Source organism: Microtus pennsylvanicus, chromosome 5 (genome assembly GCF_037038515.1).
Source record: "Microtus pennsylvanicus isolate mMicPen1 chromosome 5, mMicPen1.hap1, whole genome shotgun sequence".
Taxonomy (NCBI): Eukaryota; Metazoa; Chordata; class Mammalia; order Rodentia; family Cricetidae; genus Microtus; species Microtus pennsylvanicus.
Window position 1 is genome coordinate 18,536,068 of NC_134583.1, and position 15,805 is coordinate 18,551,872.

The 15,805-nt window shown below is 42.5% G+C and overlaps 1 protein-coding gene across 2 annotated transcripts in view; it reads right to left on the bottom strand.

Moving 5' to 3' along the window:
• The window catches only part of Usp45 (ubiquitin specific peptidase 45), a 66,889-nt gene extending 51,396 nt beyond the window's left edge, over positions 1 to 15,493 (bottom strand). The window contains exons 1-5 of one of the 2 annotated variants that reach the window (XM_075971319.1): positions 15,422 to 15,493; positions 12,054 to 12,163; positions 7,104 to 7,276; positions 5,399 to 5,502; positions 4,165 to 4,265 (exon numbers count right to left, since the gene is read on the bottom strand). In XM_075971319.1, the coding sequence (XP_075827434.1) occupies positions 4,165 to 4,265; positions 5,399 to 5,502; positions 7,104 to 7,276; positions 12,054 to 12,153 (478 nt within the window). In that variant the 5' untranslated portion in view covers positions 12,154 to 12,163; positions 15,422 to 15,493. The remainder of the gene's footprint in view (positions 1 to 4,164; positions 4,266 to 5,398; positions 5,503 to 7,103; positions 7,277 to 12,053; positions 12,164 to 15,421) is intronic. The other variant, XM_075971320.1, reaches the window with a different exon arrangement.
• Positions 15,494 to 15,805: the final 312 nt, after the last annotated feature.

Below are 15,805 nucleotides of genomic sequence, written 5' to 3' on the forward strand. Positions count from 1 at the left end.
TATATGCATTCAATAACAACTCATGAAAGAAAGTAGCCATGAATTTGAAGGGGTGTAGGGAGGTTTTGGAGGGAGAAATGTTGTAACTAATATACAATGTTAAAAACAGACAAAAAAGAAAAAATACCACTCTTTTTCTCCTACCCAAGCACATAACCTTTTTTGTTTGTTTGTTTGTTTTGTTTTTCGAGACAGGGTTTCTCTGTGGCTTTGGAGCCTGTCCTGGAACTAGCTCTGTAGACCAGGCTGGTCTCGAACTCACAGAGATCCGCCTGCCTCTGCCTCCCAAGTGCTGGGATTAAAGGCGTGTGCCACCACCGCCCAGCTGCACATAACCTTTTGAATTATGAGATGTGGCGTTTTACTGTATAGAGACTTCACAATTATTATTTAATAACTGCATGATCAGAGGTACCATCCTTCTAAATTCTTCCTTAACAGCCATTCTCACATTTTTTTCCAAAGTATTTTCTTAAAATACATTGAAACTTCATACAGGTGTATGACAGATTTCTTCCAACAAGCCATGGGATCTCATTCAAAACCAAATCTACTGAGAAACACTGTAGCTGGAACTTTTGGAAACCATGAATTCAAAACCGTCTCATTGTGAATGACTGCTTACTTTCAAACTATCTCCAAGTCCCATTTCCTAGGTGCTACTCAAGGTTCCTGAAACATAACTAAGGATTAGTCTCCCATCACCTCTGGCCACAATCCATCCTTTGAGAGATCAGCGGAAAACTGTGACCATCCATTACTGCTTTTCTTTTGAATGAACATACCTGCTTATGAGCACCTGGAGGGCTCTGAACACCAACTACAACTCCCACTAAAGTCTTGTTATTGCCTTTTAAAAAATTATTTGCCACTAATTTTTTAATATGTATGAGTGCTTTGCTTCATATATGTGCACCACATGAGTGCAGTGCCTGCAGAGGCCAAAAGAAGGCATCAGCTTTCCTGGAACTAGAGTAACAAGATAGTTGTGATCTGTCATATAGGTGCTAGAACCAAACCCAGTTCCTCTGCAGAAGCAGTCAGTGCTCTTAACTGCCGGGCATCCCTCCAGTCCTTTTCCATCCTAAGGATCAGATTTGCTACCCATCGGACTCTAAAGTAGCCCAGGAAAAAGCAACCACGTGCTAAGGGTAAAAATGAGGTCACACAGATAGTGACTGACAGGCCTGAATGCCAGGCCCCTGACTCAGAGCTCATGTTCTGCTGTGGTCTGAGGACCACAGTGGTGTGAAGGGGAATGGCCCACGCAGGCTCAGATATCTGAACACTTGTTCCCAGTGAGTGGCACTGTGGAAGTGAGGCAGAGTCACTGGAGGACGGCTGTCAGCGGGGGGTAGGCTTTGAGAGCTCACAGCATGGCCTCACTTCCGTTTCACTCTCTACTTTGTGTCTGCAGTGGAAGATGTGATCTCTGGTTCCTGATCTTGCCACTTGCGTCAATGCTTCCTTCCCCATGATGGACTCCTTCCCCTCTGAAACCATAAGCCAAGATAAACTCTTTCTTCCCTAAGCTGCTTTTGGTCATGGCATTCTATCACAACATCAGAAAAATAACTATCCAAATGAAACTCTCACCGAACTCTCGAGCACCTGGCTTGTACCCACTAGTGTTGCTATTTGTGATGGGCCAGTAACAGAAACTTTAGTAGGGAAGTAGGCCACTGTGAACATGTCCTTGTGGGCTGTATCTTGCCCTGTTTCCTCCTGACTCACTCCCTCTTTCTTTCTGCTTGCCAGTCACCATGAGGCAGACAACTTTGTTGTGGCACACACTCATACTACAATGATGTTCTGACTCAAAAAAAAAAAAAGGCCAGGTGTTGGAGCTTTGGTGGCATCCACCTTTAATCCCAAGCACTAGGGAGGCAGAGGCAGACAGATCTCTGTGAGTTCGAGGCCAGCCTGGTCTACAGAAGCGGTTCCAGGACAGCCAAAGCTACACAGAGAAATCCTGTCTTGAAAACAAAAAAAAACTTACAATGATGTTCTGACTCAACATAGGTCCATAGCAATGGAACAAGCTGATCATAGACAAAACCTCTGACATCTTAAGACAATAGGGGAACAAAATAAATCCTTCCCATAAATTGTTTCTCTCAGGGTTTTGTTGTTGTTGGTTTGGTTTGGTTTTTCAAGACAGGGTCTCACTATGTAGATCTGCCTGTCCTGCAACTCTCTCTGTAGACCAAGCTGACCTCGACCGCACAGAGATCTGCCTGCCTCTTCCTCCCGAGTTCTGGGATTAAAGGTGTGCGCCACTGCCCAGCTCTCTCCGGCTTTTGTCACAGCAGTGAAAAACTAACATAGTCTCTTCCTAATATTCTTCCTGCAATTGAGTATTCAAGATATCTGAACAACTGGATGGCTTTATTCTTAACCTTAGGGAAGTTAAGTAAGAAATGCAGAAAACAATAGTTTCCTCTTCCCTGCTGGCATCAAATGACTGCATGTGCCCTCACGGCAACAGAGCAAATGCACTGTGCAGTTCTAAGAGACAGCACTTGGGCCAACTTCAGGTGCTGAAGCACTCGAGGTCTTTCGCCACATCACCCTGGTCTCTTGTGTCAGCAGACATTGAGCCATGACTGGCATATCTAAGAGAAAGTAGGAATCCCACAAATGCTTGTGGAATACGTTAAACAGAGAAGCAATAAAATGATTTCTTTGGCTGTCCAGAAGCCTGGGCTTCTATCTCCTCTTCCTCCTCCTCTGGTTTTACCACAACCACCTCTGCAGAGTGACAGGAAGCTGACAAGGACAACTACATACTGGAACACAATAGGAAACTACGGGGGTTTTGTGGTTGTTGTTGTTGTTGTTTGTTTTTGTCTTGTACAACAACTAAAGGGCTGAGGGTATCGCTTAGTGGTAGACTGTTTCCTATCCTGTACAAGGCCCTGGGATTAAACCCCAGCATTTTTATCATAACTATGTTTTCATAAACCCTTTCAGTTGCTGGTGCTACATTCCAAGTAGTTCATTTATTCAAAGGCATCTCAAGAACCAACGAGGTGGCCTGGAGAGATAGCTCAGGGGTTAAGAACATTGCCTGCTCTTCCAAAGGTCCTGAGTTCAATTCCCGGCAACCACATGGTGGCTCACAACCATCTGTAATGAGGTCTGGTGCCCTCTTCTGGCTTGCAGAATATTGTATACATGACAAATGAATAAATATTTAAAAAAAAAAAAAAGAACCAACTAGGTAATTCAGGGGGTAACAGAACATGCTGCCAGGCCTGATGACATAGTCTAGTCCCCAGGATCCACATAAGGAAGAGCCAATTTTCACAGGTTTCCCTCTGGCCTCCACACAGGTGCCCTGAAATGTGTACCCATAAATGCACTGACTCTCCTCCCTCCATGAGGGTCCCAGAGACTAAACTCAAAAGTATCAGTCTCGGCAGAAAGCATCTTTACCCACTGAGCCATCTTACAGGCCCAAATAAAAGTAAACCTTTAAAAATTTAAAAATTGGGGCCAGCAAGCCGCCTGGCAACTTGGTCCCTGAGTGGTGAAGTCTGGCCTACATCAGAGTGGCTGGGGGCAGAACGGCACTGCAATCACGCTACACACAATCGTACACTGCAGTTTCAAAAATGTGTGTCAGGAGCCAGGCCGGTACTTTCACAAACATTATTTCTAAATCTTCACAAAGCATTACTGTCAAGCTTCACAACACTCCTCAAAATAGAATTCTTATCCTAATTTTACCATATGAAAACAAAGGAGGGGAAGCCCATAGCTGATAATGCAGGAGACTAAATTCAAACTAGGGCTGTTATATTGTACAGCTCGGGCTAGCTATACGCATCTGTTTCTCATATTAGAAACACACACACCTTACATGACAGCAAGATGGGACTGCTGGCTAAGAACATATGACAGTATTTTTACTCAAACTACAACTGAGAAAAGTCTAGTGAAATCAAAGATGTGATTTGTTTTGTATTTGAGGTAAGTTCTCCATACAGAGCCCTGGTTGGCGTGGAACACCCTACGTAGACTGGGATGTCCTCGCATACACAGAGACCCGCCTGCCTCTGCCTCCTGAGTGCAGGGGTCAAAGGTGTTCTTCAGGAACTCTTTATGCAAAGTGTGAGCCATATTTTAATCCACATTGCTTTAGCAAATTGCTTAAGTTACCTGTTTGTGTTTTAGAAACATGTTTCTGGAGAAAGTCAACTATCTGAGCCAAAACCTTCTTGTTACACTGTGTTGATAATTTTTCGTTACATTCGTAACACCTGAAAAATATAAAATGCAAGTCAATGTTATGATAGCACCTTCAATCATTACATATAAGGTATATACTTAACAATTCTGACTTTAAACTGAATAGAAACAGGGAACTCAACGGGGAAGGTGGGCAAGTAAGCCTGGTTAACACAGATCCTCACTGTTCAAGTCAAGTTTTGTAGTATGTCTTAAATGTAACAGAATGTTACAAGGTTTCAGGCGGAGCAGTTATACAGACCAATTCGTGTGTGTGTGTGTGTGTGTGTGTGTGTGTGTGTGTGTGTGTGTGTGTATGGGAGGTGTATTGGTGCAGTTTTTTGTTTGTTTCTTTGAGGCAGTATCCAGTACACAGACAGATCTGTGTGAGCTGAAGCCAATCTGGTTGAGTTCCAGAACAGTCAGCACTATGTAGATACACCTTGTCTCAAAAAACAAGACAAAACAACAACAAAGGGAGGATCTCTCTATCTAGTGTTTGCTGTCCTAGACCTTGCAACATAGACTAGGCCAGCCTGTAACTCAGAGAGATCCAGCTGCCCCCGCCTTCCAAATGCTGGGATGAAATGTGTGCATCAGCATGCCTGGTTTCGGTTTCTGTTTTAAGTCTTCCTTATTTTTATTTCGTGTGTGTGAGTATTTGCCTGACTCCATGTCTGTTCACCATATGCAGGCAGTACCCACAGAGGGCATCAGATTCCCTGGGACTGGAGTTAAGACCACTGTGGATGCTGGCCTGGAACTCAGAATCACCTGTCTGTTTTTGCCCAGCGCTGTGATTACAGTTGTACAGCAACATACTTGGTTCCAATAATATTTTAAAAACATCACTGTGAAAGTGAGAGAATCCCTGACCCACATGAGTGCTTAAAGTACCTTCCTCTCTTAGGATGCTGGAATTCGGCATTAGTTCTTCACAAAAAATTCAACCAGACAGACTTTTTTTATGGTACAAAGAAAATGTGAAAGATAAGATTTTTTTTTAATTTAAGCTTTATGTTTGTAAGTAAAATTATTTTTCTTAAATTACCACGGATTATACACAAGAGAAAAATGTATACATTGATACATTTATTTTAGTTTTATTTTGCCTTGTAAAGCTCAGCATTTTTTCCAGATAAAGTGTTAGCAAAAGTTAACTTACCATATGATCCATGTACTCAGGTTAATGACAACACAATGGGACTCGGTCCCAGAGCTCTTGAAGTGCCTCAGTGAGTGCTGGCTTTGGGAATTTCTACCACACCCCTGAAGATGAACAAATGTTACATGTATGATTCACACACACCTTTCTTTCAAACTGAGCAAATCTTATATTGTACTTAAGCACAGGTTTGGTTTCAAACAAGAGGGAACAGTTTCAAAGAGCGATAAAATTTTTACCAAATTTCATTATTTGTAAAGTAGATAACTTACTGTTTATTATGTATTTACGTACAATAACCACAGGTGATTTATTTCTCTGTCATTTAGGAATGCATGCATTTGCTGTCCTGTCTATTATATACTGTGGGACACTGAGCATCCTGCTAGCCCGGGGTGCCTACCCCAAATACATATTTCCCACTCCTCCACCCCAAGGGCACTGAACATGGAAACAGGACCAGTGTGGTAAAATCCCTCACTAGATAAGAAAAGGAATGAGAATTACACAGAATGGGTAATACTCTAATGAGTATTAGAGTCTAGGAAGGCATTGTATATCTGCAGAAAGAAAGGAATATACTGTTCCTTCCTTATGAGCTTAGCACACTGCCGTGTGACATATAATGCCCGAAGTATCTCCAGTCTCTGAAGCTAGGAAGCTGGAGACAATACAGAAAAAAAAGAAGGCTTAACTTTGAGAGTTTCTTTCTCTTGAATTAATCACTAGCTCTATAGTAACTAAATTTCTGTATTTATTTATTTGTTTATTTATTTACTTACTTACTTATCAGTTTTTTGAGACAAGGTTTCTCTGTGTAACAGCCCTGGCTGTCCTGGAACTCACATTGTAGACCAGGCTGGTCTCAAACTCACTGAGATCTGCCTGGTCTGCCTCTGACTCCCAAATGCTGGGATTAAAGGAGGCATGTACCACCACCACCTGGCTATTTTATTTTATTTTATCTTATTTGAGACAGGGTATCTCTGTGTAGCCCTGGCTGTCCTATGGACCTCAAACTCAGAGATCTCCCTGCCTCTGTCTCCGGATGACAGGGATTAAAGGCGCACTCCACAACTTTTTATTTCAGTGAAAAATTTACCATTAGGGCTGGTGAGGTGGACCATGAATAAAGGCACCTGCTGCCAATCCTGCCCATCTGAATTTGGTCCCTGGGTCACACACGGGGGTAACTGGAGAACTGTCCTCTGAGACCTACAGATGTGTTGTGGCATGCACGCGCACACACACACACATACACACATGAGCGCGCACACATGCACACACACACACAGTAAGTTAATAAAAAAGAAGTTAAAAAGGAATGGATAAAAAATTCAAAAGGTTGAATCCATTTCCTAAATTTAAGGGGGGAAAAAGTCCAACATGCTAAAATGTACAATTTGAAGCTGATTTTGACATTTTCTATGGTAGTATAATAAATAGAATTTGCAAAAAAAAAAAAAAGGTCCAGAAAAAAGAACAAGTGTGTCAGATTCCTTTTCAAACTATTTATGAACTACACATGATTACCTTCTAAACATAGCATATATTTACTTAATCTTAAACATTTCTAAGTCCATCTTGGCATGACAATATAAACATGAAATGACTCTATTTCAAGGCCTATATCATCAGACATTCAACTCACAGTAAGAATTTTACAAATAATAGAAGGCACACATATAAATAACACCTTTCTTACCTGAAAACCACACTTGAGGCACAGCCAGACATCAGAAGGAAGCACTGGCTGTCCATCACTGAATCTTCTCTCTTTCAGACACTCTGCACAAACTGCCCACAGGTTCTCAGCCACTGCCTTCTTCACATGGTTCACACTGACAGCATAGCTGATGTGCTGGCACGTTAAACCTACTGGATGGTACGGGCAACATGAAAACGTTTTCTCTGCTAGGCCAAAGTACTGCCAGTAGCAAGAGTGCTGGTTAGTTTATTATCTTTTTTTAATAATTCTTTTTTTAATATTTATTTATTATGCATACAATATCCTGTCTGTGTATATGTCTGCAGGCCAGAAGAGGGCACCAGACCTCATTACAGATGGTTGTGAGCCACCATGTGGTTGCCAGGAATTGAACTCAGAACCTTTGGAAGAGTAGGCAATGCTCTTAAACACTGAGCCATCTCTCCAGCCCCTAGTTTATTATCTTGATACAAGCTGGAATCATCTGGAAAGACAGAACCTCAACTGAGATGCTGCCTCCATGAGATTGGCCTGTAGGCAAGTCTGTAGGCATTTTCTTGATTAATGATTGATGTGAGAATGCCCAGTCCACACGGGCAGTGCCAGCTCTGGGCCGGTGGTCCTAAGATGTATAAGAATGCAAGTTGAGCAAGCCACAGGGAACAAGGCAGTATGCAGTGTTCCTCCATGGCCTCTGCTTTAGTTCCTGCTTCCATGTTCCTGCTCTGACCTCCCTCATGACAGATTACAAACTACAAACTATAAACTGAAATGAACCCTTGCCTCCTCAAGTTGCTTCTGGTCCTAGTGTTTATCACGGCACAGAAAGCAAACCAGGGCAATGATACAGGAAGGTCTGTATCATTAAAGTGATACTTAAGGGCTGGAGAGATGGCTCAGAGGTTAAGAGCATTGCCTGCTCTTCCAAAGGTCCTGAGTTCAATTCCCAGCAACCACATGGTAGCTCACAACCATCTGTAATGGAGTCTTCTGGCTTGCAGGCATACACACAAAGAGAATATTGTATACATAATAAATAATAAAATATTTAAAAAAATAAATAAAGTGATACTTAAAAAAAAGCACAAATTCAAAAACAAAGTAACTCATAAAGATATATAGTTCCACAAAGGCATATACATAACATTCTTGAAATAGAGTAATTACAGAAGAGATTAGTGGTTGCTACAAGCTATGGCTGAAGACAGGGGTATGAATATAAACAGGTAACATACAAGATGGTGATAAGCACAGCTTACTGACGTATACAAAACTACAATCAAGCCGGGCGTTGGTGGCGCACGCCTTTAATCCCAGCACTCGGGAGGCAGAGGCAGGCGGATCTCTGTGAGTTCGAGACCAGCCTGGTCTACAGAGCTAGTTCCAGGACAGGCTCCAAAGCCGCAGAGAAACCCTGTCTCGAAAAAAAACCAAAAAAAAAAAAAAAAAAAAAAAACTACAATCAATAAAAATGCAAGCAGCACACCAACACAAATACAAAGTGTATGTAACTCTGGTGATAGCTCAATAAGTTAGGGACAGTTTCATCAATTCTGATACTGTATTATAGCAATGCCATATGCTAACATTAGGAAAGGACAAGGGAAGGTTAAACGAGACCTTTATACATTTCTTTAGACCTTCATGTCAATCTAAAATTAGTTCAAAACTAGAAATATAATTAAGATTAGTATTTACTAAGCCAGGTGTAGTGTCTCACACCTTTAATTTCAGCACTCTGGAAGCAGAGGGAGGCAGATCTCTGTTAACTGGAGGTCAGCCTGGTCTACATAATGAGTTCTAGGACAGCCAGGGATACATTGTGAGACTCCCTTGGGAAACAAAGAGTATTTTTAAAAGACCATTTCCTGAACAGCTATAATGTATCAAGCACTTTGAATGTCTTTTCTGTTCATTAAGCAGTTCCTGCTCTTCCACAGGACTGGAGTTCAGCACCCACATCAGGAAGCGCCCAGCATCTTGTAATTCCAGTTCTAAGAGACACAACACTTTTTTATGGCCTCCAAAGGCACCCATACACATATGACATTCACTGACACAGACAAATACACACATATAAATAAAAATAATAAAAATTATCTTAGCCGGGCGGTGGTGGCGCATGCCTTTAATCCCAGCACTCGGGAGGCAGAGGCAGGCGGATCTCTGTGAGTTCGAGACCACCCTGGTCTACAAGAGCTAGTTCCAGGACAGGCTCCAAAACCACAGAGAAGCCCTGTCTCGAAAAAAAAAAAAATCTTAAAGTGTATCCATGTGGTCATTCCCACTACTGCAAGAGAGAGCAGGAAGACACGTATTTAGACTAGAAGTGAAGCTCAGAGGTCGAGTTGGTGCTTAGCTCTGGGTTCATATGCTAGTACCAATAAGTATGTAAAATAGAAAGATACATAAAATCTTTTCATGTGCATTAGTTTTGCTATATTGCTATTTTCATCATTGTTAGGATAGAGAGCATGTGATCAAACCAGACTCTCTGAATGTGGCGGACAAGGAGGGCTGACTGTGAAGCCAAGGACAATGACACTGAGTTTTGATCCTACTGCATGGACTGGCCTTGTGGGAGCCTTGCCTGTTTGGATGCTCACCTTCCTAGACCTGGATGGAGGTAGGAGGACCTTTGACTTCCCACAGGGCAGGAAACCCTGACTGCTCTTAGGACTGGAGAGGGAGGGGGAGTGGGGGAAGTGGGAAGAAAATGGGAGGAGGGGAGGAGGTGGAAAGTTTTAATAAATTTAAAAAAAAAAGAAAAGCAAATGATGACATAATTTACAGAAACCAGTTTTTTTTTGTTTTTTTGTTTTGTTTTGTTTTGTTTTGGTGGTGGTGTGGGGTTTTTTTTGTTTGTTTGTTTTTCAAGACAGGGTTTCTCTGAATAGGTCTCTCCTGGAACTGTAGACCAGGGTGGCTTCAAAGTCAGAGATCTGTCTGCCTCTGTCTCCTAAATGCTGGAATTAAAGGCGTGAACCATCATCACCCAGCTTCAGAATTCTTTAATTATTTATTTATGAATTTTTTTAGGTATGAGTGCTCTGTCTGCATATATGCCTGCATGCCAAAGTAGGGCATTAGATCCTATTATATATGGCTGTGAGCCACTATGTGGTTGCTGAGACTTGAACTCAGGACCCTTGGAAGAGCAGCCAGTGCTCTTGACCAGTCATCTGGTCAAGATGTCATCAGGGTCATCTCTCCAGTCCCCAGAATTCTTCTTATGAATATTCACACATGATAAATTTTTTTTGTCTGTCTCTAAATACATTTATAAAAGCTTCCACTGTATTGGAGATAATTGGCTAAAACAAAGCACAAGTACAAAGTCTTCAAATAATTATATTCTCTTCCCAAGGGTCCAGTTAATACTTACATTGCCCCCAAATACCTGGACACTTTAATTTCTCTACCTCAGATATCCATATCAAAACTACATTTCACATTTACAAATCCACAACCATCTAGAAATTAACTAGAAAGGTTAGTTGTGCAGCTAGCTATGCAATAACTCTATTCAGGCATGAATGTCATTCCTCACTAGGTATTTACAATAAAATATGAAACCACAAAAACAGACATGAAAGAATAATTCTGGAAGGGTAGGAATGCAGCTCAGTTGAATGCTTGCCTAGCATGCACAAGGCCCCAAGTTGGAACCTTACTACCCTACAATGAGTTACAGTCGCATAGGCCTATAATTTAAGCACACCGGAAGTAGAAGCATAAGATGTTCCGAATTAGTCTCAGCCACACAGTGAGTTTGAGCTAGCCAGGGCTAGAGATCATGGCTCAACAAGAAAAAAACAAAACAAGACAAAAGAGGAATTCTGATATAGATTCAAATAGCAAGGACCCGTGTCATTAAAAGAAGGAACATTTGGGGGAAAAGTTCCTGAGTGACAAGCCAGCCAGAGCAACAGCTTACAAAAATCATTACTTTATATGATCTTTAGTTTAAAATTATGAAGTGAAAAGTCATTCTATTCTACAAATCTTCTCCACAATCCATGGGATGGGTTCTGACCAGAATAACACAATTTTTCTGATGCTGCCATTCATTGTAAAACTGAAATCACTGGTAACCTTAGAAATAAGTGGATGGCAGCTGAGCACTGAACTGAGCTCCCAAAGTCCAGTCAAGGGTGGGAGGAGTGAGAATATGAGCAAAGAGGTCAAGACCATGATGGGGATACCCACTGAAACAGCCTACCTGAGCAAACAGAAGCCCACCAACTCCAACCTGACAGCAAGGGAACCAGCACAGGACCAAACTAGGCCCTCTGAATGCGGGTGACAGTTGTATGGGTGAGCCAGACTGTAGGGCACGAACAGTGAAATCAGGATTTATCTGTACTGCTTGTACTGGCTTTTTGGAAGAGATACCTTGCTCAGCCTAGATATAGTGGGGAGGGGCTTGGTCCTGCCTTAAACTGATGTGCCAGACTCTGTTGACTCCCTATGGAAGCCTTACCCTCTAAGAGTGAATATGGGGGTAGTATGTGGGGGAAAAAAAACATGTGGCTTAGTGCTAGAGTACTAAGCTAACACATGCAGGTCCTGGGGTACTAGGAATGTGGCTCATTCCAACCACATCACCATAGAAAGGAAAGGAAAGGAAGGAGAAGAAGGGGAGAAGAAGGGAGTGAGGGGAGGATAGACCAAGTGAGCCCTACAGTTAAACAGAGTTTCACCATGTCCATCTCTGGTAGTTTAGAGACTTAATTTTAATCAGTCCTGAGAAAAGACAAAGAAGAATACAACAATTTTAATATACTTATAACTTAAAATCCCAGTATGAATACCAGCAATGGTTGGGGCGGGGGGAACTAGACAAGCTGGCTATCAGGTTTATGCAGAAAATTGTGAAAATAAAGCACCGAAGCATCCACTAAAGAATCCCACCCTCTCTCTGAGACACCAGAGATCACAATTTACCAGCAATGTCATCTGAAGAATCTTCGTCATGAGGTAGCAATGGTCGTTTATTCCTTTTGCCTTTCTCAGGTAAGTCTTTTGATGGATCTTTTACCCGCATCTGTTATCTACTGAAAAGTTTAAAGAAACATAACAATAATTTTTAAAATTAAATTTTCATGTATTTAATGCATATTCAAACTCGACTGGTCTATAAATCAAGCTAAGCGAATCAGGTTAAATAAGTCTTTAAACTAATACAGAGGCCTGAGATACAGCTCAGTAGTAGAGCAGGCATGAGACACTGGGCCCCAGTCCCTGGACTGCAAGACCCACAAAAAGGCCAATACATAAATCACACATTCCAAGTACTCTGTTATAGACTGCTGAAATCTCATCCACAATGTGACAGTACTCGGAGATGAGCCTGAACAAGAGTAGATGAGAGAGTGAACCTTGCATTTACATGCGGTAGCAAGAAGAAAGGCAAGATAAATAGATCTCTTTAAAATTGAAGTCTACACTACCCTTGCTGTGCCAAGGATAGACCCAATCTGCCAGCACCTTGGGCTTGCCAGCCTTCAGCACTAACTAATGTTTGTTGTTAAGACACTCAGTGGACAGTATTTTTCCCCCCTGAACTAAGACATGCCCCCACCACATTCCTGTATACATGACGTGTCAGAGGGAATTTTTCATCAAGGAAATACGTAGAGCTTCTTATAATGGGCTCTTTCCTCACCCTGTCATCAGTGCTGACAGTGGCAGCTGGAAGAGTGGGCCAGGGAGGGAAACTGTAAAACCTAGTAGTCAGGAGCCCTAGTGGCTGCACTACCTAGTGGACTATTGACAGAAAGATTAATTCCTACTAAAAGCTGCCATATTTTCTCTCCAAGTTCTCATTATGAAAAATTTTTTAATCTACAAAAGTTAAAAGAACCATATCATGAGTTCTCAAGCAGTGTCTAGATTACCCATATATTACCATTTTGCTCTATTTGTTTTATCTAAATATCAGTAATAGAAACATACAGCTTTTGTTGTTGCTGTTTTGTTTTTCAGGAGAAGATTTCTCTGTGTAGCTTTGGCTGTCCTAGAATTCAACTCTGTAGACCCGGCTGGCACTAAACTCAGAGATCCTCCTGCCTCAGCCTCCAAGGTACTGGGATTAAGGGTGTGCACCACCACACCTAGGTAGTCACCAAGGTAGAAACATACAATTTAAAAAGTGTTAAAGAATGAGTATGCCTATGGGTATGTGCATGTTGATGCAGAGGTCTGCAAAGGGCAGAAGGCATCGGATCCCCTGCATGGAGTTACAGGCAATTTTGAGTTGCCCAGTGTGGGTGCTGGAAACCAAGCTCTGGTCTTCCTCACAAGTAATACTCTTAAGCACTGTGCCATATCTCCAACACAATATATATGTGATTATTTTTGATAAGTATCTGAAAATAAGTTGTAGAAATAATGAAAATTTGTCCTTAAATACTTAAGCACAGTGTTTTAAAATAAAGAAGTCTCCTACATGACACCACTATCATATGTAGGAAAAGTTTTCCTAATGTCTTTTATCCTAACATATTCTGATTTCCCTTTCTGATTCAAGTACATTCAACAGGGGATTTGTGGATGAAGACTCAATCATTATTCGTACTTCATATGTTACAGTTCTTAAAGCTTTGCCTGGAGCTCATACTGGCAGACTAAAGAAAATCACATGGTGCAAACAAAAATGTATAGCTCAATAAAAACAATTTTAAAATAAGAATCTTCAATAAATGCCCTAAGCAGATATTTTTCTGCATTTAAAGAAAAAAAATCACATGGTCACAATGAATTTCAGGCAAGCAACACTACCATCACCCATTTTAGCAGAAGTCAATTCGAGATGAACACGAAGTCGTCATTTTCTCATGCAGCACACTGGCCTACCCTTATCCAGCACACCTCTCTGTACAACTGCTGGAAAGTTACCCATTTCAAACCCTTTTCAATCTCCCGAATAGCCCACTCTCCCACCTCCCCACAATGAGACGGCAAATCTGCTCTTTCTACCTTTCAATTTACAAACCTGCACCCATGAATTTACCATGATCAAAACTGTGTCTGGAACTGAGGTGTCAGCACATGGTTGTAGGTTGTACTCATGGACATTTCAGAGAGCATTTGCATGAACATACACGTAATTAGAATGGACAGGGAGGCTTTATCATAACTTCCACAAGCTCTCTCCCTCTCCTCCTCACGAGGAATAAGCAGCTATAAATCTGAGCTCAGGGGAACGAACCCATTAGATAACAGAAACCTGGGATCTGTACGGTAATTGGTAATTTTGGAAGAAAATATAACGTTAGGCATAGAAAATTTGCTACATTAGGACACTCCCAAACTCCAGGTTTCCAGGTGCCAAACAAGGTTGCCATGGTTGCAGGGAGACCGGACCTAGGACAGAAGAAGCCTCAGGCCTGATTGCTAACTCTTCATCATAAATATGTGCTGGCTATTTTGTTATTTCGTGTCGTTTTCTAAACATCAAATGCTACAGCTTCTTCGAAAAATCTATTTATTTATGTATTTTGTGTGTGAGGATGTGCGCGTGTACATGTGTTCATGTGTTTCGCTTTGCATCCCTGAAGATCTCTCTTTCACCACGTGGGTCCTGGAGACTCAACCACCAGGCTTGGCAGTCAAAGCCTTTACTGGCCGAAACCATCAGCTTCAGGTTTTAACTTAAACAGTACTTGGCACCTGCATTTTGTCTAACACAGGATGTACAGTTAGCATATTTGATATTTTGCTTTTCAACTAGCTACAAGCAACCCGTGTCCAAATACTGTTCTTTTAAGTTTTGGGCTGCTATTCTCCAGCATGAGAAGAGGAAACATAAACATCTTCCTTTTAGATACCCGGGCTCAAAACACTCAAGCTCCTTCTCCCAACTACTCTTATCATCACTATCATCATCCTCATTTGACACGTGAAATTGGATGGAGGTAAAGTGACTTGCAGAAGTCCGGGAGCTAGAAGTGGACTCAAGTAGGATCGACCCTAACCTAATATTCGGTGTTGCCAGAAAGCCATAGTTAGGCTCTCTTCCTCAGGCCACTGATGCACTCCAAGTTAGCAGAGTGGAATGCGAGGGGACAAGAGATCCCGCGTCAGCGAGAAGACTGAACTTGGCCTGGCTCCCTCCCCGAACCCGGCTCTTCCCGCAGCCACCAGGACTCGGCCCGGTAGCCGCCCGGCGCCCCTGCGAATGTGGACGCGAGGGCACGCGGGAAACCTCTTTTCCTAGGCTGGTCCACCTAGAAGGAAGCCTCGCCGCTCAAGCGAAAACACAGCGAAGACACAAGGATTGCAGTGACCCCAAAGCCTGGGCCCCAACTCACCCCGCCCGCCGGGCCGCAGCTTCCACACACAGGAGCTTCTGCGCCTGCGCGACAGGCAACCCGGTGAAGGCGGGGCCTGGCGTCCTGGGTGGAGCCAGGGGCGGGACTTTGAGTCTAGGCTCTGTTCCCGGTCGTCCTTCCCGCAGCGAAGAGGTCTGAGCGAACCGGAGTAGGTGTAGATGTAATGAGGGGGTGACTCCCTGCAGCCGGCTGGTACAATGCCAGCCACAGGCCTAAGTTCAGGTGCTGGCTTGGGTGAGCTGCTCTGGTCCTTCAGGCCTGTCTCGCTGAGCACCGTTTGGAACGGCCTCCAGTGTCTCATCACCGTTCTGGGAACTCTAAAGAATTAAATCTGACATTCACTGTATATGAATTTTTTTTCAT